The 25,540-nt window shown below is 37.6% G+C and overlaps 1 protein-coding gene across 1 annotated transcript in view; it reads left to right on the top strand.

Annotated features, from left to right (window-relative positions):
* NWD2 (NACHT and WD repeat domain containing 2) overlaps positions 1-25,540 on the top strand; it is a 199,251-nt gene that overhangs the window by 84,860 nt on the left and 88,851 nt on the right. The window contains exon 3 of the mRNA XM_065878292.1: positions 24,651-24,767. Within this exon, the coding sequence (XP_065734364.1) occupies positions 24,651-24,767 (117 nt within the window). The remainder of the gene's footprint in view (positions 1-24,650; positions 24,768-25,540) is intronic.

The following is a 25,540-nucleotide window of genomic DNA, read 5'->3' as shown; positions in this document are numbered from 1 at the left end:
TTCCCGTCTTACCCCTAGGTTCTTCATGACATTTTTTTCCTTAAATTCCATATATATGTGTTAGCATATGGTATTTGTCTTTCTCTTTCTGACTTACTTCACTCTGTATGACAGACTCTAGGTCCATCCGCCTCACTACAGATAACTCAATTTCGTTTCTTTTTATGGCTGAGTAATATTCCATTGTATATATGTGCTACATCTTCCTTATCCATTCATCCGATGATGGACACTTAGGTTGCTTCCATCTCCTGGCTATTGTAAATAGAGCTGCAATGAACATTTTGGTACATGACTCTTTTTGAATTATGGTTTTCTCAGGGTATATGTGATTGTGGGTTCATATGGTAGTTCTATTTGCAGTTTTTTAAGGAATCTCCATACTGTTCTCCATAGTGGCTGTACCAATTCACATTCCCACCAGCAGTGCAAGAGTGTTCCGTTTTCTCCACACTCTCTCCAGCATTTATTCTTTCTAGATTTTTTGATGCTGGCCATTCTGACTGGTGTGAGATGATATCTCATTGTAGTTTTCATTTGCATTTCTCTAATGATTAATGATGTTGAGCATTCTTTCATGTGATTGTTGGCAATCTGTATATCTTCTTTGGAGAAATGTCTATTTAAGTCTTCTGCCCATTGTTGGATTGGGTTGTTCGATTTTTTATTATTGAGCTGCTTGTAAATTTTGGAGATTAATCCTTTGTCAGTTGCTTCATTTGCAAATATTTTCTCCCATTCTGAGGGTTGTCTTTTGGTCTTGTTTATGGTTTCCTTAGCTGTGCAAAAGCTTTTAAGTTTCATTGGATCCCATTTGTATTTGTTTTTATTTCCATTTCTCTAGGAGGTGGGTCAAAAAGGATCTTGCTGTGACTTATGTCATAGAGGGTTCTGCCTATCTTTTCCTCTAAGAGTTTGATAGTTTCTGGCCTTATATTTAGGTCTTTAATCCATTTTGAGCTTATTTTTGTGTATGGTATTAGGGAATGTTCTAATCTCATACTTTAAAATGTACCTGTCCAGTTTTCCCAGCACCACTTATTGAAGAGGCTGTCCTTTTTCCACTGTACATTCCTGCCTCCTTTATCAAAGATAACGTGACCATATGTGCATGGGTTCATCTCTGGGCTTTCTATCCTGTACCATTGATCTATATTTCTGTTTTTGTGCCATTACCATACTGTCTTGATTACTGTAGCTTTGTAGTATAGTCTGAAGTCTGAGAGCCTGATTCCTCCAGCTCCGTTTTTCGTTCTCAAGATTGCTTTGGCCATTTGGGGTCTTTTGTGTTTCCATACAAATTGCGAAATTTTTTGTTCTGGTTCTGTGAAAAATGCCAGTGGTAGTTTGATAGGGATTGCATTGAATCTATAGATTGCTTTGGGTAGTAGAGTCATTTTCACAATGTTGATTCTTCCAATCCAAGAACATGGTATATCTCTCCATCTATTTGTATCATCTTTAATTTCTTTCATCAGTGTCTTATAATTTTCTGCATACAGGTCTTTTGTCTCCTTAGGTAGGTTATTCCTAGATATTTTATTCTTTTTGTTGCAGTGGTAAATGGGAGTGTTTTCTTGATTTCACTTTCAGATTTTTCATCATTAGTGTATAGGAATGCCAGAGATTTCTGAGAATTAATTTTGTATCCTGCTACTTTATCAAATTCATTGATTAGCTCTAGTGGTTTTCTGGTAGCATCTTTAGGATTCTCTATGTATAGTATCATGTCATCTGCAAACAGTGACAGCTTTACTTCTTTTCTGATTTGGATTCCTTTTATTTCCTTTTTTTCTCTGATTGCTGTGGCTAAAACTTCCAAAACTATGTTGAATAAGAGTGGTGAGAGTGGGCAACCTTGTCTTGTTCCTGATCTTAGTGCAAATGCTTTCGGTTTTTCACCATTGAGGACAATGTTGGCTGTGGGTTTGTCGTATATGGCCTTTCTTACGTTGAGGAAAGTTCCCTCTATGCCTACTTTCTGCAGGGTTTTTATCATAAATGGGTGTTGAATTTTGTCGAAAGCTTTCTCTGCCTCTATTGAGATGATCATATGGTTTTTCTCCTTCAACTTGTTAATATGGTGTATCACATTGATTGATTTGCGTATATTGAAGAATCCTTGCATTCCTGGAATAAACCCCACTTGATCGTGGTGTATGATCCTTTTCCTGTGCTGTTGGATTCTGTTTGCTGGTATTTTGTTGAGGATTTTTTCATCTATGTTCATCAGTGATATTGGCCTGTAGTTTTCTTTGTGACATCTTTGTCTTGTTTTGGTATCAGGGTGATGGTGGCTTCGTAGAATGAGTTTGGGAGTGTTCCTTCCTCTGCTATATTTTGGAAGAGTTGGAGAAGGATAGGAGTTAGCTCTTCTCTAAATGTTTGATGGAATTCGCCTGTGAAGCCATCTGGTCCTGGGCTTTTGTTTGTTGGAAGATTTTTAATCAGAGTTTCAATTTCAGTGCTTGTGATTGGTCTGTTCATATTTTCTATTTCTTCCTGGTTCAGTCTTGGCAGGTTGTGCATTTCTAAGAATTTGTCCATTTCTTCCAGGTTGTCCATTTTATTGGCATAGAGTTGCTTGTAGTAATCTCTCATGATCTTTTGTATTTCTTCAGTGTCAGTTGTAACTTCTCCTTTTTCATTTCTAATTCTATTGATTTGAGTCTTCTCCCTTTTTTCTTGATGAGTCTGGCTAATGGTTTATCAATTTTGCTTATCTTCTCAAAGAACCAGCTTTTAGTGTTATTGGTCTTTGCTATCATTTCCTTCATTTCTTTTTCATTTATCTCTGATCTGATCTTTATGAATTCTTTCCTTCTGCTAACTTTGGGGTTTTTTTGTTCTTCTTTCTCTAATTGCTTTAGGTGCAAGGTTAGGTTGTTTATTTGAGATGTTTCCTGTTTCTTAAGGTAGGATTGTATTGCTATAAACTTCCCTCTTAGAACTGCTTTTGCTGCATACCATAGGTTTTGGGTCGTCGTGTCTCCATTGTCATTTGTTTCTAGGTATTTTTTGATTTCCTCTTTGATTTCTTCAGTGATCACTTCGTTATTAAGTAGTGTATTGTTTAGCCTCCATGTGTTTGTATTTTTTACAGTTCTTTTCCTGTAATTGGTATCTAGTCTCATAGCGTTGTGGTCAGAAAAGATACTTGATACAATTTCAATTTTCTTAAATTTACCAAGGCTTGATTTGTGACCCAAGATATGATCTATCCTGGAGAATATTCCATGAGCACTTGAGAAAAATGTGTATTCTGTTGTCTTTGGATGGAGTGTCCTATAAATATCAATTAAGTCCATCTTGTTTAATGTATCATTTAAAGCTTGGGTTTCCTTATTTATTTTCATTTTGGATGATCTGAACATTGGTGAAAGTGGGGTTTTAAAGTCCCCTACTATGAATGTGTTCCTGTCAATTTCCCCTTTTATGGCTGTTAGCATTTGCTTTATATATTGAGGTGCTCCTGTGTTGGGTGCATAAATATTTACAATTGTTATATCTTCTTCTTGGATTGATCCATTGATCAGTATGTAGTGTCCTTCTTTGTCTCTTCTAATAGTCTTAAAGTCTATTTTGTCTGATATGAGAATTGCTACTCCAGCTTGCTATTGATTTCCATTTGCATGGAATATCTTTTTCCATTCCCTCACTTTCAGTCTGTATGTGTCCCTAGGTCTGAAGTGGGTCTCTTGTAGACAGCATATATATGGGTCTTGTTTTTGTATCCATTCAGCCAGTCTCTGTCTTTTGGTGGGAGCATTTAGTCCATTTACATTTAAGGTAATTATCGATATGTATGTTCCTATTCCCATTTTCTTAATTGTTTTGGGTTTGTTATTGTAGGTCTTTTCCTTCTCTTGTGTTTCTTGCCTAGAGAAGATCCTTTAGCATTTGTTGTAAAGCTGATTTGGTGGTGCTGAACTCTCTCAGCTTTTGCTTGTCTGTAAAGGTTTTAATTTCTCCATCAAATCTGAATGAGATCCTTGCTGGGTAGAGTAATCTTGGTTGTAGGTTTTTCTCCTTCATCACTTTCAATATGTCCTGCCTGTCCCTTCTGGCTTGCAGAGTTTCTGCTGAAAGATCATCTGTTAACCTTATGGGGATTCCCTAGTGTGTTATTTGGTGTTTTTCCCTTGCTGCTTTTAATATGTTTTCTTTGTATTTAATTTTTGACAGTTTGAGTAATATGTGTCTTGGCATGTTTCTCCTTGGATTTATCTTGTATGGGACTTTCTGTGCTTCCTGGACTTGATTAACTATTTCCTTTCCCATATTAGGGAATCTTTCAACCATAATCTCTTCAAATATTTTCTCAGTCCCTTTCTCTTCTTCTTCTTCTTCTGGGACCCCTATAATTTGAATGTTGTTGTGTTTAATGTTGTCCCAGAGGTCTCTGAGACTGTCTTCAGTTCTTTTCATTCTTTTTGCTTTATTCTGCCAGGCTTCTGTTTCTTGATAGCTGAATGATTATGGCAATGTCTTCTTGATCTTTCCTTACCCTGGGTGTTTTTGTGTGCTGGTCTAGACTGTACATAGCACAGCAGCTGCTCAGATAATCTTTAAACCGTCTTTACCAGATCATTCTTTCTAAGATTCATTTTTTTTCACCCTTTTACGTCTCAGAATCAGGATTTATTGTACAAACAAATGGTGTGTCATGGTGTAATTGGCAGTGCATTTCTTTTTTAGTGGAATGTACAATATTAGAGCAGCCTACTACTGATGATATTTTCAATTCAGTAAAATGCAGCACATTATGTAATTTATGGGGTACAGTGGAAACAGCATAAGTTTTTCTGTTAGAAAGACTAGGATTCAAATTCTGGGTCTGCAAATTTACCAGCCCTGTGACTCTGGGCAAATTGCTTGATTTCCCTGACAGGCAGTTGACCCCTCTGTAAAGTGAATGGGGTAGTACTTATCTTCCAGGAGTGTTACAAGAATTCAATGAGATGATGCAACATGCCTGGCACTTGGAAGGCGCTTAACCAATGTTCATTTCTTTTTTTCACCTTTAAGTCTTTCTCCTGAACAAGAACCTAGTGTAATGAAATTATTCATATGCATTTTTCTTTTGCCTTTTTGAGTACAGTAAGAGACCTTTGATCAAGGCATCTGTCTGTCTGAGGGGTGCTTCGTGTCTGGTGCAGAAGGAATTTAAATGGGAAGAATATTCAAGAAATATTGTCATGCACACAAGAAAGGATTATGTAGCAAGACAAAAACCTTGGAGGTCACACTATCAGCTTGTGTGAAGATTTCTCTAAATTCCTTAAATCACATCTTTAACATATCATCTAGCACTAGCCCTCTGACCCTGGAGATCTAATATGTAGAGAAGAGGGCCCAGCTCGTCAGTAAGGCAGAGCCAGGACCTACCCAATGTGGTCTCTAGGAAAATGGTGGAAGGAGACAGAGAGGGGCAGAGTTCGGGAGATCTGCTTCCCCATCCTCCTTCTCCGAGTTCTGCTTCAGAAAAGGGGAGGTGGGTTAGATGAGTGAGAACAGGTGGGTGCATGCGTAACATTAAGGGCAGCTTACCTCTGCTCTCTATTTAGGACTCTGGAAAGAGATGGCCTTACAACAATCATCCCCCTGCCCCTACCTCTGCCAACAGACCTGGGTGTGGCCACATCATGGCCATGGCAGCAAGAGACCATGAAGTTTCACTTCCGAAGCTGCCCTCAATTACTGTGTGTCACATATGCTGAATTAAGGGCCACTGTTAGTCCCCATGACAGGGAGAGGTGACCACACAAAAGGGCTAGGGTGGAAAAACTGGATGGAGCGTGGGCCCAAGGCCTGGGACTTCTCAGCCCCAGGAGGTGAGGGTGGCCCTGATTGCTGCAGAGCAACACCAGGCTCTGACCAGGCTGAGAGGGAGAGGCCAATCCATGGGTTACAACTGCCCCAAGCACAGCCATGCTGCCAGCAACCAGGCAGGCAGTGGGCATCACCTGGGGACTGTGCCCTAGAAATCCATTTTTCCCCTTCAGGATATGAGGTCACCCAGGCATCATGTCAGGAAAAGAAGGAGGCTTTTGAAAGAGTCGGCAGCTTGATTCAAGAGAGAATAAGCACTTAATAAAGAGTCCTTGGAAACATGAGTTCAAACTAAGGTTGAAACTGGATAGAACAGAAGCTCATTTTACCCTGATAGCCAGAGGATAGAGACTTAGGCAGGAGACCCAAACCATTTTAGACAAAATAAAAAAGTTACATTCTCTATGTATATCCAAGTTGTAGGTCAGGTGAAATTATGTGAGTCTTATATTAGCCTGACCTTACTAATAATTACTGACTAATAATTCCTTAGTCTCACACTGAAGGTCCATCATCAGTTGTGTCCTCCTGCTTTTCTTCCACTGCATCTTCACCACCACCCTCCTGTTCTACTGAACCCAGTCTCCTTCTCTATATTCATTTTTTCCTCCTGACTGTCTGCCTGCTCAGGAATCTCAGAATGCATTTTGCCTCCTGAGTTGCCAAAATACACCATTGGCTTTATAATTGATAGGATATGTTGTGATGCCCTTGGTCTTTTCTCCACATTGTCAACTAATCACTCCTTTTCCATTGTCTATTAATCAAATGTGTGCCTCTTTCTAAAATGAAATGCATCTCCCCTCATTGAATCACATCATTTCACTCAGGCCAGCACTTCAATTTGTCTAGGTCGCTTTGCATTTTGATTCTGTCCATCAAAGCCTGGACAGGCCTTACCAAGTTCCTATTCTGTAAAAAGTCTTAAAAGCATGTTACATCATCCTGCTCCCATCCATAAGCCCATTTATAAAAAGGGGAAAGGAAGATTAATAGAGAAGATAAAAGGGAAGGAAATCATTATGTCATCATTGACCTTCCTTGCTCCAGTTGAATTATAAATATTGGCTCAACATTTCTGCAGTGTGGAATGGCTCTTCTAGAATTCTCAGGCCTGACTTCCCAAGCCAGTATTTTTGTTCCTCCTTTACTTTGTGCACATAGGCAATTTTATATAGAGCAGTGGCATTGTGGCAAACTCCAAAATTTACTGGAGGAGCTATACTTCGCTGAACATTTAATTCCACTAAATTGTGGCTATCAATTATGCCAACTCTGGAAATCACCCAAGAGGATTAGTCCCTCAATAAACAGAATGAGTGATCCCCATTTGCAGGTGACATTTAAGTATCCCAGCCAGGTCCAGTCACCATGAAGTCTTTCTCAGATTCTGAACACAAGGTAGCTATTTCTTCCCATCCTCATTTTCTATTTCTTGTAGGATGGAGAGGAGACCTTATAACAAGTCTTTGCACAAAGAACATTCACTTAAGAGGTCCGCTTTGTCAGTAATTAGTTATAAACCATTGGAAAAGTAACTTAAGCCCAGTTTTCTTATCTATTAAGCAGAGTGTTTCTTCAGCCCGATCTTGTTTCCTCTCAGCTCCCAAAATGATGCTTTGACCTCATCTCTATATGGCAGGCCGTGTCACATTTCTGTCTTTGCAGTTCTGTCCTCTTACCCTCTCTGAAGAACAGTCTCCTATGCATGTATCCTTCAGGTCCAGACTCCTGTCTTACTTCCTCACTGATGTCTACCCCAAATCCCCAGGGCAGGTTAAGGTGCTTGGTCCCATGGGCTTCACTCATTTATTCACAGACATTTATTGAGCCTCTGCTCTGCCTAGGCCAGGTTGTGGGTGCAGTGGATACCTTAGTGTTGAAAACAAACATAGTCCCTGTCCTCAGAGTTTACAGTCTCAGAGAATACAGTCATCACAACAGTGACCATGGTGGTGCTTACTGCAGAGGAACTACAGGGAGCTCTGGGCATGCGTGATGGGGGCGGGGGGTGGGCCTCGTCGAACCTAGAGGCATCAGGAAGGCCTGCTGAGGAACTGATGTCTACGCTGAATGCTGAACGATGGGTAGATGGCCAGGTTAAACAGAAGAGTATTTCAGGCAGAAGGAACATATTTTCATAAGCAAATTTGGGAAGGAATTTTAGCATTAGGTAGTACTCACTGCCTGCCAGGCACTTTTTCTAAGTGCAGTATATACATTAACCTGTTCAATCTTTGCTACGAGCCTAGGAGGTAAATTCTATCTTCTACATTTTACTAGATAAGGACACTTAGAAATACAGAAGTAAATAACTGCTAGAGATCCCACAGCTAATAAGTGGCAGAGTCAGAATTTGAACCAATGTAGTTTGGCCCCAGTGTCTGTGCTCTTAATTACTGCATCAAAAAGCCTCTTATATTCATACATTCACAAAAATTTATATAAGTGTGTATAGGTATGTAAATGTACATGTATATATGTAAATATATGTGCATATGTAAATGTGTACAAATGTGTACATGTGTAAACACGTGTACACATGTTGTACAAACGCGTGTGAGGAGTATATACACAGCTGGAGTGTGACCCATGAGAGAGAAAGTGGTATAAGGTAAGGTTGGAGGGTTAGGCATGGGACTACGTCATGGAAGATCTCAGAAATCAGGTCATAGATTCTAGATACTATCTTTGGGTGATGGGAAGCTTAAACATGGAAAGTGCTGTAAAATAATGTTAACAGCCCAGGTTCAAATCCCACCTTTGCTACTCGCTACCTGTGTGATTTTGAGCAGGTTACTTCTCTGTTCCTCAGCTTTTTCATCCATAAAATAGCGATAATATTTCTGTCTATTCGTAAGTTTAAGGAGTAAATAAGTTACTCTATATAGTGTCTGGTGGAACGAAAGGAAATCCTAACATTGGCGATCAGATTTGCATTTTAAAAAGAACTCTCTGCCTGGGTGTAGTGAATGGATTAGAAAGAGCGAGAACAGAAGCAAGGAGATGATTTGGGAAGTTGCAGCAGTGATGCAGGCCCAGGTCCACGAAGCAGATCACTCCCATACAGTGGTTGCTAAAAGCCCGCTGCCAGGAACAGAGGCAACTTTGGGTTTTTCACTCAGGCACATCATTTGTTTGTGGTCAAGTGTCCTGCCCCTGAAGGCAGTTGGTGCCTAGCTGCGGCCGGGCTGAGGTTCCTTTATATGGAGAGTCCCCAGCTCAGACTCAACCTAGATGCGCACGGCTTCTGCCTTGCAGCAGCTTCTGTCTCCAGCGACTCCTGACACCTTCTCTGTGTCCCCAAGTTCATTAAGCCTTAATAGGCAGAGGTTCTGCCTCGGTTAAGAGTTCAGTTCTTTCTTACCATCACGTTACAATTGTTAGGACTGTCCAGAGGCTGAATCTCCCAAGAGACAGAGGCATCAGGTCTGAGCAGTTAGTCGCCTTTATGAGGCTTTGGATGAAACATTATCCTAACTCACCCTGTTGGACCCTCTTTCTTTCTGGTGATTGTGTACAACCACTGGGGCCAACCAGTTCTTTCTGGGCTTGATTTAGGACCTGATTTTCCCAGAAATGTCTGTCTTAGTTGTGCTTCCATATATCCTAGTCAGGTATCTCATGACCAAGAGAATAATTGCAGGTGACCTAAAGTCATCAGTGTTTGCAATAGTTCTAGTAAAAGTGTGGCCAAGGATTTTTTTGTTTTGGGTTTTTTTTTCTCTTGTATCCCATGCAACTGGGGAAAGTCATTCTAACCAGAGTAAGAATTTGATAAGTATAAACAATAACTTTTCCCTGGTAAACAGTATCTGACAAACCTAGTCTGAGGTTTAAGACTCTCTGCTTACCTTATCCTGTGAGATGAACATTCTAGTAACAGGACATAGCTACTAAGCTACATTCAAATGAGTACTGTCTGCATTCTGCACTGACCTTGAAAGTTATATCCATAGCACAAGAATGTGTCCCTGTTCAAAATTTTCTGAACCTGCTCTGTGCTCTTTTGAATGTTTTTAGCAGTAACAGATACTTATCCCTTTTAAGAATAGATTTGATTTTTTTAGAGAGCTAAAATTCTTTTCAAAGCCTGTCTTATAAATGTAAAGGCCTGTTAAGCCTGGAGAAATACCATTTTAATAAAAACAACTTCCCAGCTATAAAGGGGTGAGAGTTTTTCAATACAAAATGAGATAATAGAAGCATGTGGGATCATCCCTGACCATTTCCTCCTACAGAGGAAATGCCCTGGGCAATGGCAGAATCATTAGAGTGAGTGTGTAGCCTCCCATAGTAATAACTTTGAGGAACAGCCTTCATCTTAGTACCGTATCTGTTCAGAAACAAAATCAGTCATATTATCTCAGTAGTTACATTGTTTTGCATTCAGATAGTGTCATATAGCATGGGAAGATTGAGAAGGAAAATATTTTGGAAAATATTTAAATTTCAAAGGTTCTTTCTGAAGAAGTGATCATGTGACACCATTATGAATTGAAATTTGACCTTTTTTTGTTATATTTTTGTAAAGCATAAGGCTATTATTTGATTCTTACAGGTTGCTTTATTATTTGTTCAATAATCTTGGTATTTAAATCATTATGTCTGATTTCAAGTAGTAAAATTTGTTAGGGCTTTTATTCGCTGGCTTTTTGTTTGCAGACCAATTCAGCACATTATAATGAGCATGATAAATTAGCTTCCCTAAGAATATTTTTAAACAAGTGAAAAAATAAAATCAATTACTTTCCTGAACTTTTATACTTATGAAATAAGTAAAGGCGCATAAAATGTGCTATCAACAAGGTAGTATTCCAATAAATAGTAAATTAGATTCCAGTGTCTGCAGTGCCTGGACATTAGGCCAAAAGCTAAACTTAATATTTTTTTTTTTTTTAAACATCTTTATTGGGGTATAATTGCTTTACAATGGTGTGTTAGTTTCTGCTTTATAACAAAGTGAATCAGCTATACATATACATATGTTCCCATATGTCTTCCCTCTTGCGTCTCCCTCCCTCCCACTCTCCCCATCCCACCCTTCCAGGCTGTCACAAAGCACCGAGCTAATATCCCTGTGCCTTGCGGCTGCTTCCCCCCAGCTATCTACCTTACTACATTTGTTAGTGTGTATATGTCCATGACTCTCTCTCGCCCTGTCAAAACTCACCCCTCCCCCTCCCCATACCCTCAAGTCCGTTCTCCAGTAGGTCTGCGTCTTTATTCCTATCTTACCCCTAGGTTCTTCATGACATTTTTTTCCCTTAAATTCCATATATATGTGTTAGCATACGGTATTTGTCTTTTTCTTTCTGACTTACTTCACTCTGTATGACAGACTCCAGGTCTATCCATCTCATTACAAATAGCTCAATTTCATTTCTTTTTAAGGCTGAGTAATATTCCATTGTGTATATGTGCCACATCTTCTTTATCCATTCATCCGATGATGGGCGCTTAGGTTGTTTCCATGTCCTGGCCACTGTAAATAGAGCTGCAATGAACATTTTGGTACATGACTCTTTTTGAATTTTGGTTTTCTCAGGGTATATGCCAAGTAGTGGGATTGCTGGGTCATATGGTAATTCTATTTGTAGTTTTTTAAGGAACCTCCATACTGTTCTCCACAGTGGCTGAACCAATTCACATTCCCACCAGCAGTGCAAGAGTGTCCCCTTTTCTCCACACCCTCTCCAGCATTTATTGTTTCTAGATTTTTTGATGATGGCCATTCTGACTGGTGTGAGATGATATCGCATTGTAGTTTTGATTTGCATTTCTCTAATGATTAATGATGTTGAGCATTCTTTCATGTGTTTGTTGGCATTCTGTATATCTTCTTTGGAGAAATGTCTATTTAGGTCTTCTGCCCATTTTTGGATGGGGTTGTTTGTTTTTTTTAAACTTAATATTTTAAAGTGTGTAATAAATCTTGTCTTATTGAGCACTTTGGGTTCCAGCCACTTCTTGCCAGTTATTGATAATGCATTTCTGTTTGCCCGTCATGGTGTTTTGTGTTGCATAAGCTAAGTGTTTTATCTATTTATTTCCTGCTTGTCTTCACGGTTGCTTGATTTTATTTTTCATCATTTTCTGCTCATAAAGACACTTGAGAAAGAACAATTTAAATATTCTCTTACTTCCAGCTTTTCTTCTTTAAACAAAGCTACTAAAGTAAGGACACATGGAGTTATAAAGACCTGGATGAAAGCAGTGGTGGCCAAACTTTAAGGAAATAACAGATGCAGAAACTATTATAAAAGGCTCCCATAGGTGTCAAATAAATCATGCGATATTTAAGCTTCTATTTAAAAACATAAGTGAAAGCCTTGTTTTGACTTTTACCCTGGTCATTTGGCTCACATATATTTAGTTAGATCTTATTGTTTAGCTCTTCATACACTAGGTGCTTGATTTAAACATTCTGTTCTTGATCTCAGTTCTTTGAGTTGGAGATGTAAGACCTGTGGAAAAATCACAGTCCAAGCTAGCTGTGCTGACTATCATTGAGATACAATTCGGTTCACACATCATCAAATTTGCCCATTTAAAGTGTGCAATTCAGTGTTTTTAGTATATTCTCAGTTGTGTAAGCATTACCAAAATTAATTTTAGAACATTTTCATCACCCAAAGAAGAAATCCTCTCCCCTCTGGCTATCATTCCCTAATAGCCCTATTCCCCTCCCAGCCCTAGGCAACCACTAATCTACTTTTTGACTGTAGATTTGCCTGTTCTAGACATTTCATGTAAATGGAATCATACAAAAGGTGATCTTTTGTAACTGGCTTCTTTCACTTAGGATAGCATTTTCAAGGCTCATCCATGTTGTAACATGCATCAGTATTTCATTAATTTTTTTTTTTTAGATATTGATTGATTGCTGTGTTGGGTCTTCATTGCTGCACGCGGGCTTTCTCTGGTTGCAGCGAGCGGGGGCTGCTCTTCGTTGCGGTGCGCGGGCCTCTCGTGGTGGCTTCTGTCATTGCGGAGCACAGGCTCTAGGCACGTGGGCTTCAGTAGTTGTGGCTCGCGGGCTCTAGAGCGAAGGCTCAGTAGTTGTGGTGCACAGGCTTAGCTGCTCTGCAGCATGTGGGATCATCCCTGAACAGGGATCAAACTCGTGTCCCCTGCATTGGCAGGCAGATTCTTAACCACTGTGCCACCGGGGAAGTCCCTATTTCATTACTTTTTATTGCCAGAAAATATTCCATTGTGTGGATGTATACTACGTTTTATTTATCCATTGATCACTTGATGGACATTTGGATTGTTTCCACTTCTTAGCTATTACGAATAATGCTGTTATGAACATTCATGTACAAGTTTTTGTCTAGACGTAGATTTTCATCTGCCTTGGGTATATACCTAGAAGAATTGCTGGATCACATAGTAACTCTGTGTTTAACCATTTGGGGAACTGCCAGACTGTTTTCCAAAGTGGCTGCACCATTTTATATTCCCACCAGCAGTGCATGAGTTTTCCAGTTGCTCCACATCCCTATCAACACTTGTTATCAGTGTTTTTGATTATAGCCATCCTAGTGGGTATGAAGTATTATCTTGAAGTTTTGATTTGCAATCCCCTGATGACTAATGACATTATCTTATCATGTGATAACACTGATTATCTTTATTGGCAACCTGTATATATTCTGTGAAGAAATGTCTACTCAGATCTTTTGTCCATTTTTAATTGGGTTATTTGTCTTATTGAGTTGTAGGAGTTCCTTATATATTCTAGATATAAATCTATTATCAAATATGATTTGTAAATATTTTCTTCCATTTTGAGGGTGCCCTCTTCACTTTATTGATAGATCTTTTGAAGCACAATTTTTTTTAATTTTGAGGAAGTCCAATTTATCTATTTTTTTCAGTTACTTGTACTTTGCTATCATATCTAAGAAACCATTGTCAAATCCAAGGTCATAAAGATATTTTCTATAAAAATAGTTTTGTAGTTTTAACTCTTAATTTATGTCTGTGATCTGTTTTAATTTTTATATATGGCATGAGGCAGGGATTAAACTTTGTTCTTTTGCATATAGATGTCCAGTTGTCTCAATACCATTTGTTTATTTATTTCCTCATTGATTGTTTTGGCATGCTTGTTGAAATGAGTTAACTGTAAGTATGAGAATTTATTTTTGGATTTTCAGTTTTATTCCATTGCCTATACTTATGCCAGTATCACACTGTCTTAATTATTGTAGCTTTGTACTAAGTTTGAAATCTGGAAGTGTGAGTCCTCCAAATTTGTTCTCCTTTTGTAAGATTATTTTGGCTGTTCTAGGTCTCTTGAATTTTCATATGAATTTTAAGATCAGCTTGTCAATTTCTGTAAGTCAGCTGGGAATTTTATAGTGATTGCATTGAATCTATAGATTTATTTGGGGATTATTGTTATCGTAATATTTAGTCTACCAATCCATTTATAGGGGATGTCTTTCAATGGTGTTTTGTAATTTTCAAAGTGTAAATTTTGCATTTCTTTTGTTAAATTTATTCCTAAGCTTTTTATTCTATCTGATGCTCTTTTAAATGGACTTATTTTTTTAATTTATCTTAGATTGCTCATTGCTACTATATAGAAATACAAGTGGGTTTTACATATTGATCTTGTATCCTACAACCTTGCACAACTCATAGTTCCAACAGTTTCTTAGTGCTTTCCTTAGAATTTTCAATATACAAGATCTTGTAATCTATTAATAAAGGTGGGTCTACTTTTTCCTTTCCTATATGGATGCATTTTCTTTTTCTTGCCAAGTTGCCTAGCTGGAACCTCCAATATACTGTTGAATAAAAGTGGCAAGAGTGGATATCTTTCTGTTGGTCCTAATCTTAGGGGGAAAGCTTTCAGTCTTCATTAAGTATGATGTTAGATGTAGTTTTTTCATACATGCCCTTTATTCAGGTTGAAGAAGTTAATTTCTGTTCCTAGTTTGTTGAGTGTTTTTTGTTTTTTTTTTTTATCATGAAGGGGTGTTGGATTTTGTCATTTTTTTTTTCCTGTGTATGTTGTGACATATGGTTTTTGTCCTTTATTCTGTTAATATATAGTGTCCTCCATTAGTTGATTTTCTGATGCTGAGTCAACCCTGCATTCCTGGAATAAGTTCCACCTCATTGTGTTGTATAACCCTTTTTATATGCTGCCAGGTTAGGGTTTTTAATATTTTTGCTGAGGATGTTTATTTTCTTGAGATGTTGCTTTGTATTTTTCTTCTGATATTTTTGTTTGGCTTTGGTACCAGGATCATACTGGTCTCATAGAATAAGTTAGGAAGTAGTCTCTTGTAAGTTTTGGAAGACTGAATAATTGGTATTAATTCTTTTGTAAATATTTGGTAGAATTCACCAGTGCATCCGTCTAGACCTAGGCTTTTTATGCAGCTTTTAAAAAATTACTATTTAATCTCTTGTTAAAAATGTCTTCACATTTTTCTATTCTGTCTTGAGTCAATTTATGTAATTCGTGTCTCTCTAGGAATTTGTCCATTTCATCTAAGTGATCTAATTCATTGGCATACAGTTGTCTGTAGTATTTTCTAATAATCCTTTTATTTCTGTAAGGTTAGTAGTAATGGCCTCTTTCACCCCAGATTTTAGGAATTTGAGGTTGTTTTTGTTTCTTTTGGTGAATCCAGTTTTATCCATTTTGTTGATCTCTTCAAAGAACCAATTTTTGATTTCATTCATTTTTTTCCTCTATCATTTTTCTATTCTGTTTCATTAATTTCCACTGTAATCTATTATTTCCTTCCTTCTGCTTGCTTTGGCTTGCCCTTGATGCTTTTTCTATTGTCTTAAGTTAAATTATTGAAATCTTCATTTTTAATATAGGTGTTTACAGCTCTAAATTTCCTCTAAGTATGGCTTTACCTACATCCCATAAATTTGCTATGTTGTATCTTCATTCTCACTCATCTCAAAGTAATTTTTAATTTCCCTTGTGATTTCTTCTTTGATTCATTGGTTATTGAGGAGTGTGTCAATTTCCATCTACTTATGAATTTTCCAAGTTTCTTTCTATTATTGATTTCTAGTATCATTGCATTGTGTTCAGAGGACATACTTTATATGATTTAGATCCACTGAAGGTTATTGATGCTTGTTTTATGATCTAACATATGTTCTCTCCTGGAGAATGTTCTATGTGAACTTGAGAAGAATGTATGTTATGCTGTTGGGTAGATTGTCCTAAGACATGTTAGAACTAGTTCATTTACAGTATTGCTACAGTCTTCCAGGATTTTGTTCTTACCATTATTATACATTCAAGTCTCCAACTATTATAGTTAAATTGTCTATTTCTCCTTCATTTCTGTCAGTTTGTTTTTCATGTATTTTAAAGCTCTGTTCATTGCATATACATTTATAATTGTTACATCCTCCTGATGGATTGACCCTTTTATCATTATAAAATGTCCCTCTTCATCTTTAGTTATATTGTTTTAAAATTTCTTTTGTCTGATATTAGTATATATTTGTCTGATATTAGTATAGCCCCGTGAGCTTTCTTATGGTTGCTGTTTGCATGATAAATCTTTTTCCATCCTTTTTTTGAAATATTACATTTATTTTAATACAAATTCTCTTACGTATATAGATTGTTTTATTGATTTTGTCTATTGTCATGCTGGTTCTACACTATTATAACACTTTCAATTTTTAAGTGAATTTTTAAAAATTTTTATTGCAGTATAGTTGACTTACAATGTTGTGTTAGTTTCTGCTGTACTGCAAAGTGAATCAGTTATACATACACATATATACACTCTTTTGTAGATTCGTTTCCCATGTAGGCCATTACAGAGTATTGAGTAGAGTTCCCTGTGCTATACAGTAGGCCCTTATTAGTTATTTCATATATAATAGTGTGTATATGTAAATCCCAATCTCCCAATTTATCTCATCCCTCCCCTTACTGCCTGGTAACCATAAGTTTGTTTTCTACATCTAACTCTATTTCTGTTTCGTAGATAAATTCATTTTTACCTGTTTTTAGATTCCACATGTGAGTGTTACCATATACTATTTGTCTTTCTGTCTTACTTCACTCAGTATGACAGGCTCTAGGTCCATCCATGTTGCTGCAAATGACATTATTTTGTTCTTTTTTATGGCTAATACTGCATTGTATATATGTACCACATCTTCTTTATCCATTCCTCTGTTGATGGATATTTAGGTTGCTTCCATGTCCTGGCCATTGTAAACAGTGCTGCAGTGAACATTGGGGGCACATGTATCTTTTCAAATTATGGTTTTCTCTAGATATATGCCCAGGAGCGGGATTGCTGGATCATATGGTAGCTCTATTTTTAGTTTTTTAAGGAGCCTCCATACTGTTCTCCATAGTGGCTGTACCAATTTACATTCCTACCAACAGTGCAACAGGTTTCCCTTTTCTTCACACCCTCTCCAGCATTTGTTTGTAGATTTTTTGATGATGGCCATTCTGACTGGTGTGAGATGATACATCATTGTACTTTGGATTTGCATTTCTGTAATAATTAGTGATATTGAGAATCTTTTCATGTGTTTATTGGCCATCTGTATGTCTTTTTGGAGAAACATCTATTTAGATCTTTAGCCCATTTTTTGATTGGGTTGTTTGCTTTTTTGATATTGAGCTGCATGAGCTGCTTGTATATTTTAGAGATTAATCCCTTATCAGTTGCTTCATTTGTAAATATTTTCTCCCATTCTGAGGGTTGTCTTTTCTTTTTACAGTTCCCTTTACTATACAAAAGCTTTTAATTAGGTCCCATTTATTTTTGATTTTATTTTCATTACTCTAGGTGGATCAAAAAAGACCTTGCTGTGATTTATGTCAGAGTGGGGTTATTTTAAGATTTTTTTTTTTGATGTGGGCCATTTTTAAAGTCTTTATTGAATTTGTTACAATATTGCTTCTGTTTTATGTTTTGGTTTTTTTTTGCCTCTGAGGCATGTGGGATCATAGTTCCCCAACCAGGGATTGAACTGGCACCCTCTATGTTGGAAGACGAAGTCTTTTTTTTTTTTTAAACATCTTTATTGGGGTATAATTGCTTTACAACGGTGTGTTAGTTTCTGCTTTATAACAAAGTGAATCAGTTATACATATATATATGTTCCCATATCTCTTCTCTCTTGCATCTCCCTCCCTCCCACCCTCCCTATCCCACCCCTCCAGGCGGTCACAAAGCACTGAGCCGATATCCCTGTGCCATGCGGCTGCTTCCCACTAGCTATCTACCTTACGTTTGTTAGTGTATATATGTCCATGACTCTCTCTCGCCATGTCACAGCTCACCCTTCCCCCTCCCCATATCCTCAAGTCCGTTCTCCAGTAGGTCTGTGTCTTTATTCCTGTCTTACCCCTAGGCTCTTCATGACATTTTTTTTTCTTAAATTCCATATATATGTGTTAGCATATGGTATTTGTCTTTTTCTTTCTGACTTACTTCATTCTGTATGACAGACTCTAGGTCTATCCACCTCATTACAAATAGCTCAATTTCGTTTCTTTTTATGGCTGAGTAATATTCCATTGTATATATGTGCTACATCTTCTTTATCCATTCATCTGATGATGGACACTTAGGTTGCTTCCATCTCTGGGCTATCGTAAATAGAGCTGCAATGAACATTTTGGTACATGACTCTTTTTGAATTTTGGTTTCTCAGGATATATGCCCAGTAGTGGGATTGCAGGGTCATATGGTAGTTTTATTTGTAGTTTTTTAAGGAACCTCCATACTGTTCTCCATAGTGGCTGAACCAATTCACATTCCCACCAGCAGTGCAAGAGTGTTCCATTTTCTCCACACCCTCTCCAGCATTTATTGTTTCTAGATTTTTTGATGATGGCCATTCTGACTGGTGTGAGATGATATCTCATTGTAGTTTTGATTTGCATTTCTTTAATGATGTTGAGCATTCTTTCATGTGTTTGTTGACAGTCTGTATATCTTCTTTGGAGAAATGTCTATTTAGGTCTTCTGCCCATTTTTGGATGGGTGGCTTGTTTTTTTGTTATTGAGCTGCATGAGCTGCTTGTACATTTTGGAGATCAATCCTTTGTCAGTTGCTTCATTTGCAAATATTTTCTCCCATTCTGAGGGTTGTCTTTTGGTCTTGTTTATGGTTTCCTTTGCTGTGCAAAAGCTTTGAAGTTTCATTAGGTCCCATTTGTTTATTTTTGTTTTTATTTCCATTTCTCTAGGAGGTGGGTCAGAAAGGATCTTGCTGTGATTTATTTCACAGAGTGTTCTGCCTATGTTTTCCTCTAAGAGTTTGATAGTTTCTTGCCTGACATTTAGGTCTTTAATCCATTTTGAGCTTATTTTTGTGTATGGTGTTAGGGAGTGATCTAATCTCATACTTTTACATGTACCTGTCCAGTTTCCCAGCACCACTTATTGAAGAGGCTGTCCTTTCTCCACTTTACATTCCTGCCACCTTTATCAAAGATAAGGTGTCCATAGGTGCGTGGTTTTATCTCTGGGCTTTCTATCCTGTTCCTTTTATCTATCCTTCTGTTCTTGTTCCAGTACCATACTGTCTTGATTACTGTAGCTTTGTAGTATAGTCTGAAGTCAGGGAGCCTGATTCCTCCAGCTCTGTTTTTCGTTCTCAAGATTGCTTTGGCTATTCGGGGTCTTTTGTGTTTCCATACAAATTGTGAAATTTTTTGTTCTAGTTCTGCGAAAAATGCCAGTGGTAGTTTGATAGGGATTGCATTGAATCTGTAGATTGCTTTGGGTAGTATAAGTATAGCTTATTCGAGATGTTTCCTGCTTTTAAGGTGGGCTTGTATTGCTATAAACTTCCCCCTTAGAACTGCTTTTGCTGCATCCCATAGGTTTTGGGTCATTGTGTCTCCACTGTCATTTGTTTCTAGGTATTTTTTGATTTCTTCAGTGATCACTTCATTATTAAGTAGTGTATTGTTGAGCCTCCATGTGTTTGTATTTTTTTTACAGATCTTTTCCTGTAATTGATATCTAGTCTCATGGCGTTGTGGTCAGAAAAGATACTTGATACAATTTCAATTTTCTTAAGTTTACCAAGGCTTGATTTGTGACCCAAGATATGATCTATCCTGGAGAATGTTCCATGAGCACTTGAGAAAAATGTGTATTCTGTTGTTTTTGGATGGAGTGTCCTACAAATATCAATTAAGTCCATCTTGTTGAATGTATCATTTAAAGCTTGTGTTTCCTTATTTATTTTCATTTTGGATGATCTGTCCATTGATGAAAGTGGGGTGTTAAAGTCCCCTACTATGAATGTGTTCCTGTCAATTTCCCCTTTTATGGCTGTTAGTAATTGCCTTATGTATTGAGGTGCTCCTATGTTGGGTGCATAAATATTTACAATTGTTATATCTTCTTCTTGGATTGATCCCTTGATCATTTTGTAGTGTCCTTCTTTGTCTCTTCTAATAGTCTTTATTTTAAAGTCTATTTTGTCTGATATGAGAATTGCTACTCCAGCTTTCTTTTGGTTTCCATTTGCATGGAATATCTTTTTCCATCCCCTTACTTTCAGTCTGTATGTGTCTCTAGGTCTGAAGTGAGTCTCTTGTAGACAGCATATATAAGGGTCTTGTTTTGGTATCCATTCAGCCAGTTTGTGTCTTTTGGTGGGACCATTTAGTCCATTTACATTTAAGGTAATTATCAATATGTATGTTCCTATTCCCATTTTCTAAATTGTTTTGGGTTCGTTATTATAGGTCTTTTCCTTCTCTTGTGTTTCTTGTCTAGAGAAGATCCTTTAGCATTTGTTGTGAAGCTGGTTTGGTGGTGCTGAACTCTCTCAGCTTTTGCTTGTCTGTAAAGGTTTTAATTTCTCCATCAAATCTGAATGAGATCCTTGCTGGGTAGAGTAGTCTTGGCTGCAGGTTTTTCTCCTTCATCACTTTCAATATGTCTTGTCAGTCCCTTCTGGCTTGCAGGGTTTCTGCTGAAAGATCAGCTATTAACCTTATGGGGATTCCCTAGTGTGTTATTTGTTGTTTTTCCCTTGCTGCTTTTAATATGCTTTCTTTGTATTTAATTTTTGACAGTTTGATTAATATGTGTCTTGGCGTAGTTCTCCTTGGATTTATCCTGTATGGGACTCTCTGTGCTTCCTGGACTTGTTTAACTATTTCCTTTCCCATATTAGGGAAGTTATCAACTATAATCTCTGCAAATATTTTCTCAGTCCCTTTCTTTCTTTCTTCTTCTTCTGGAACCCCTATAATTCAAATGTTGGTGTGTTTAATGTTGTCCCAGAGGTCTCTGAGACTGTCCTCAGTTCTTATCTTTCTTTTTTCTTTATTCTACTCTGCAGTAGTTATTTCCACTATTTTATCTTCCAGGTCACTTATCCGTTCTTCTGCCTCAGTTATTCTGCTATTGATCCCATCTAGAGTACTTTTAATTTCATTTATTGTGTTGTTCATCATTGTTTAATCTTTATTTCTTCAGGTCCTTGTTAACTGTTTCTTGCATTTTGTCCATTCTATTTCCAAGACTTTGGATCATCCTTACTATCATTATTCTGAATTCTTTTTCAGGTAGACTGCCTATTTCCTCTTCATTTGTTAGGTCTGGTCGGTTTTTATCTTGCTCCTTCATCTGCTGTGTGTTTTTCTGTCTTCTCATTTTGCTTATCTTACTGTGTTTGGGGTCTCCTTTTTGCAGGCTGCAGGTTCATAGTTCCCGCTGTTTCTGATGTCTCCAGTGGCTAAGGTTGGTTCAGTGGGTTGTGTAGGCTTCCTGGTGGAGTGGACTAGTGCCTGTGTTGTGGTGGATGAGGCTGGATCTTGTCTCTCTAGTGGGCAGGTCCACGTCTGGTGGTGTGTTTTGGGGTGTCTGTGGACTTATGATTTTAGGCAGCCTCTCTGCTAATGGGTGGAGTTGTGTTCCTGTTTTGCTAGTTGTTTGACATAGGTTGTCCAGCACTGTAGCTTGCTGGTCATTGAGTGAAGCTGGGTGCTGGTGTTAAGATGGAGGTCTCTGGGAGATTTTCGCCGTTTGATATTATATGGAGCTGGGAGGTCTCTCATTGATCAGTGTCCTGAAGTTGGCTCTCCCACCTCAGAGGCAGAGCCCTGACTCCTGGCTGGAGCACCAAGAGCCTTTCATCCACACAGCTCAGAATAAAAGGGAGAAAAAGTAGAGAGAATTAGTAGAAGTATGAAGAAAGAAAGAAAGGAGGGAAGGAAGGAAGAAAGAAAGAAGGAAAGAAAGGAGGGAGGGGGGAAGGAAGGAAAAGAGACAGAAATAAAGAAGATACAGTAAAATAAAGTATAATAAAGTTATTGAATTAAAAAAATTATTTAGAAAAAAAAAGGGACAGATAGAACCTTAGCATAAATTTTGGAAGCAAAGCTATATAGACAAAATCTTACACAGAAGCATACACATACACCCTCACAAAATGAGGTAAAGGGGAAAAAATCATAAATCTTGCTCTCAGAGACCACCTCATCAATTTGGGATGATTCATTGTCTAAAGGAGGGAAGGAAAGAAAGAAAGAGAAAGAAAAGAAAGAAATAAAAGTATAATAAAGTTATTAAAATTAATTATTAAGAAAAAAATGTAAAAAAAACCATGGACGGATAGAACCCTAGGACAAATGGTGGAAGCAAAGCTGTACTGACAAGATCTCACACAGAAGCATACACATACACATTCAGAAAAAGAGGAAAAGGGGAAAAAAATCATAGATCTTGCTCTCCTTCTTGATGATTCGTTGTCTATTCATGTATTCCACAGATGCAGGGTACATCAAGTTGATTGTGGAGCTTTAATCCGCTGTTTCTGAGGCTGCTGGGAGAGATTTCCCTTTCTCTTCTTTGTTCTCACAGCTCCCAGGGCTCAGCTTTGGATTTGGCCCTGCCTCTGCGTGTAGGTCACAGGAGGGTGTCTGTTTTTTGCTCAGACAGGACGGGCTTAAAGGAGCCGCTGATTCGGGGGCTCTGGCTCACTCAGGCCATCTTAGTTAGTATAAATCATAGGTAGATTCTGATAATTCCAGTGAGCTATAGAAAGACTACTCCCATATAGCTCTATTCCCTTTTCTCCCTTTTGTGCTATTATTATTATATATGCAACATCTAATAAGTTACAGTGACATAATCATTACATGCAACATCTAATAAGTTACAGTGACATAATTATTACTTTATATAATTTTATGTCACAGAAGATGTGAGAGGAATAGCAGTTGTATATTTATAGCTTTTGTTACATTAACTTGCATTTTTACCATTTCTGTTTCTCATTTATTCTAAATCCTACCTTTCCTCAGATATCAAACAGTATCAGCCACAAGGACGAGGACCAGGTTCTGTGTATGGTTGTTAGTTTGTGCATGACACAACTAAGTTACCATTCACATTGCAGATTTGTTTGAGAGTTTATTGGCAGATGGCCAAAAATGGACTTGTTCTAGTAATTTCACTATATAAAGTTCAGTAAATTACAGTTCTGTCCAATTAAACTTCCTGTGATGGTGAAGTATTCTATATCTGCATTTTCCAACATGGGAGTCAGTAATCACATGTGACTATTGAGCACTTGAACTGAATTTTTAATTTTAATTTATATTTAGTTTTAGATAACCACAGCTAAGGGCTCTCATAGTGGACAGTCAAGTTATAGTCTCAGATGTCCCTCTTTCTTAATATTGTGATTAAACCTTGTCAAGTAGATTAAAAGAAAGAACCCCAAAATCAGTGCTGATAGTTTCATATATTATAAAACTCATGGACTGAGCCACGGGAATATTTTTTTAGAGAAGTAGTTATATCTCTGTCAGCCATCTAATGACTCAAATGCAGATAGACAAAGATTTGATACAAACACACTTGTGTGGGGCATTGGCCAGGAGATGGAAAGTATACAGAGCACTTGGGGCACAGTGGGGGACCCCATGCTCTGTGCCTACATCTCACTGAATGCCATGCAAACAGCCAGTAAGGAGGAGAGGTTGTTTTTTCTGCTTGTGGGAAATAAAGGAAAAGAAGAAATCTTCAAAGCTACAATGAGAAACATTTAGCTTATGCAGACAGCAATTGAGTAAAAGGAATGAAACCCATTCTGCTCTCCATAGCAAATTTTTCAAAGAGTGTACTTGTAAAAGTTTTTTACAGACTCTTTCCTCATCGTCTTTGAAGTAAGGAGATAGAGGATCCTATTATCTTCACTTCTCAGTGAGGCATACCTCTCATTGTTTTCCATACATGTTTTTTCAGATATGTATTAATGAAAGCTAAGCTGCTTAGAGGTAAGATATAAACAAAATGTCTCTGTGGGATAACAGGTTTCTTTTTCTATTTTTATTTTTTACAGAAATGTAGCTATTTAACTTTGGGTCAGTATATGTGAATGCCCATTATGGTTTTCCCTTCTCATATTGAGACATAACAGTAAAATTATACACTGTTATTTGTCTCCAATAATGTAGTAACTATATCCCAGCTGCTTTCAGACTTCTGAAATCCTGTTACCATTTCAATATAATGAAAGCCTGAATTGCAAAGCCTCTGATATTTAACATTTCATTTTCTCTGGGGCCATGTCAACAGTATAATCAGGAACAAAAAAAAATTATAGTGTTCATCCCCCAAACCATCATGGGATTTAAAAAAAAATACCTCTTTAGATTGATCTTAAAAATCATTTTCCCTCTGCAAGGGAAAACATGCTGCAAAGAGAAAAGTTAGAAGTCACATTAGCTTAATATTGTGAATATAAAAGCCTCCACATCAATTGATTTTTCGCACAGGTGAATTAACGCTGCCTCATCCATTGGTCCCCAGGTCATAGATCTGTACTGGGGAATTGATGAAGAGGAATGGGACAGCCCTGAGCTCCAGAAGACCCGCATGAAGCTCCTGGAGGATTGTTTGAAAACTTCTGCAGGTCCATGTTTTGTTGTGGGTATAAAAAAAACTTAATGCTTTCTATTGTAGATGAATGTGAGAATTCTTGATTCGTGATTCTTAAGGGGCTTTTAGAATGGGGAAAAAAACCTAGCTTTTCTGTATTTATTTAAAATTCTTAAACTGTCTCCTTGCCCTCAATGTGTGAGGACAAAATCCTCCCCTTTCCATAAGAAGCACTGCAAATTAACAGTGAATAATTTGAAGTGGTAATCAAAGGATTGACTTGGGGTTGACAACAATTTCCACAACACCTTGTGATCAGCAGTAAGGCTTACTGTGTTAGTCCTCCAATAATTATCCTAATTTTCCTTATATTTTATCATGTAGTATTCTATCCTAGTATCTGTTTCTCAACATTAGAATTTCTGGCATATTTTTTTAAATACTGTGGCCGAAACATTATTAAAGTAAACCAAACATATGGTCTCAGATCCGCCAATAGGAATTGATAGGCTCTGGAAAAAATTTCTTTTTGCAGTGATTTTCAGCTAGGGATGTTGAACAGGAATATTATTATTAGTGTGTCATTATCTTCTAAAGAATATCCACTCCTCTATGTAAATACAGTGGTGGTAAGAAGGTCACTCTATGGCGGTGATGTGCAAAATCACTGCCTCAGTTTAGCTGAAGAGAAAGATCTTATCCTGAATCCAAACAGCTCCTGAATCCAAACAGCTCCTACCAATTGATAGGGAAGTTGGCCCTTTCGACACAGGATGTTCTGAGGCTGACGGATGACTGTTAAAATTACTATGATATGAAAA

This window comes from Phocoena phocoena, chromosome 5, assembly GCF_963924675.1.
Source record: "Phocoena phocoena chromosome 5, mPhoPho1.1, whole genome shotgun sequence".
In the NCBI taxonomy this organism is placed as follows: domain Eukaryota; kingdom Metazoa; phylum Chordata; class Mammalia; order Artiodactyla; family Phocoenidae; genus Phocoena; species Phocoena phocoena.
This window is presented reverse-complemented; position numbering and strand designations above follow the sequence as displayed.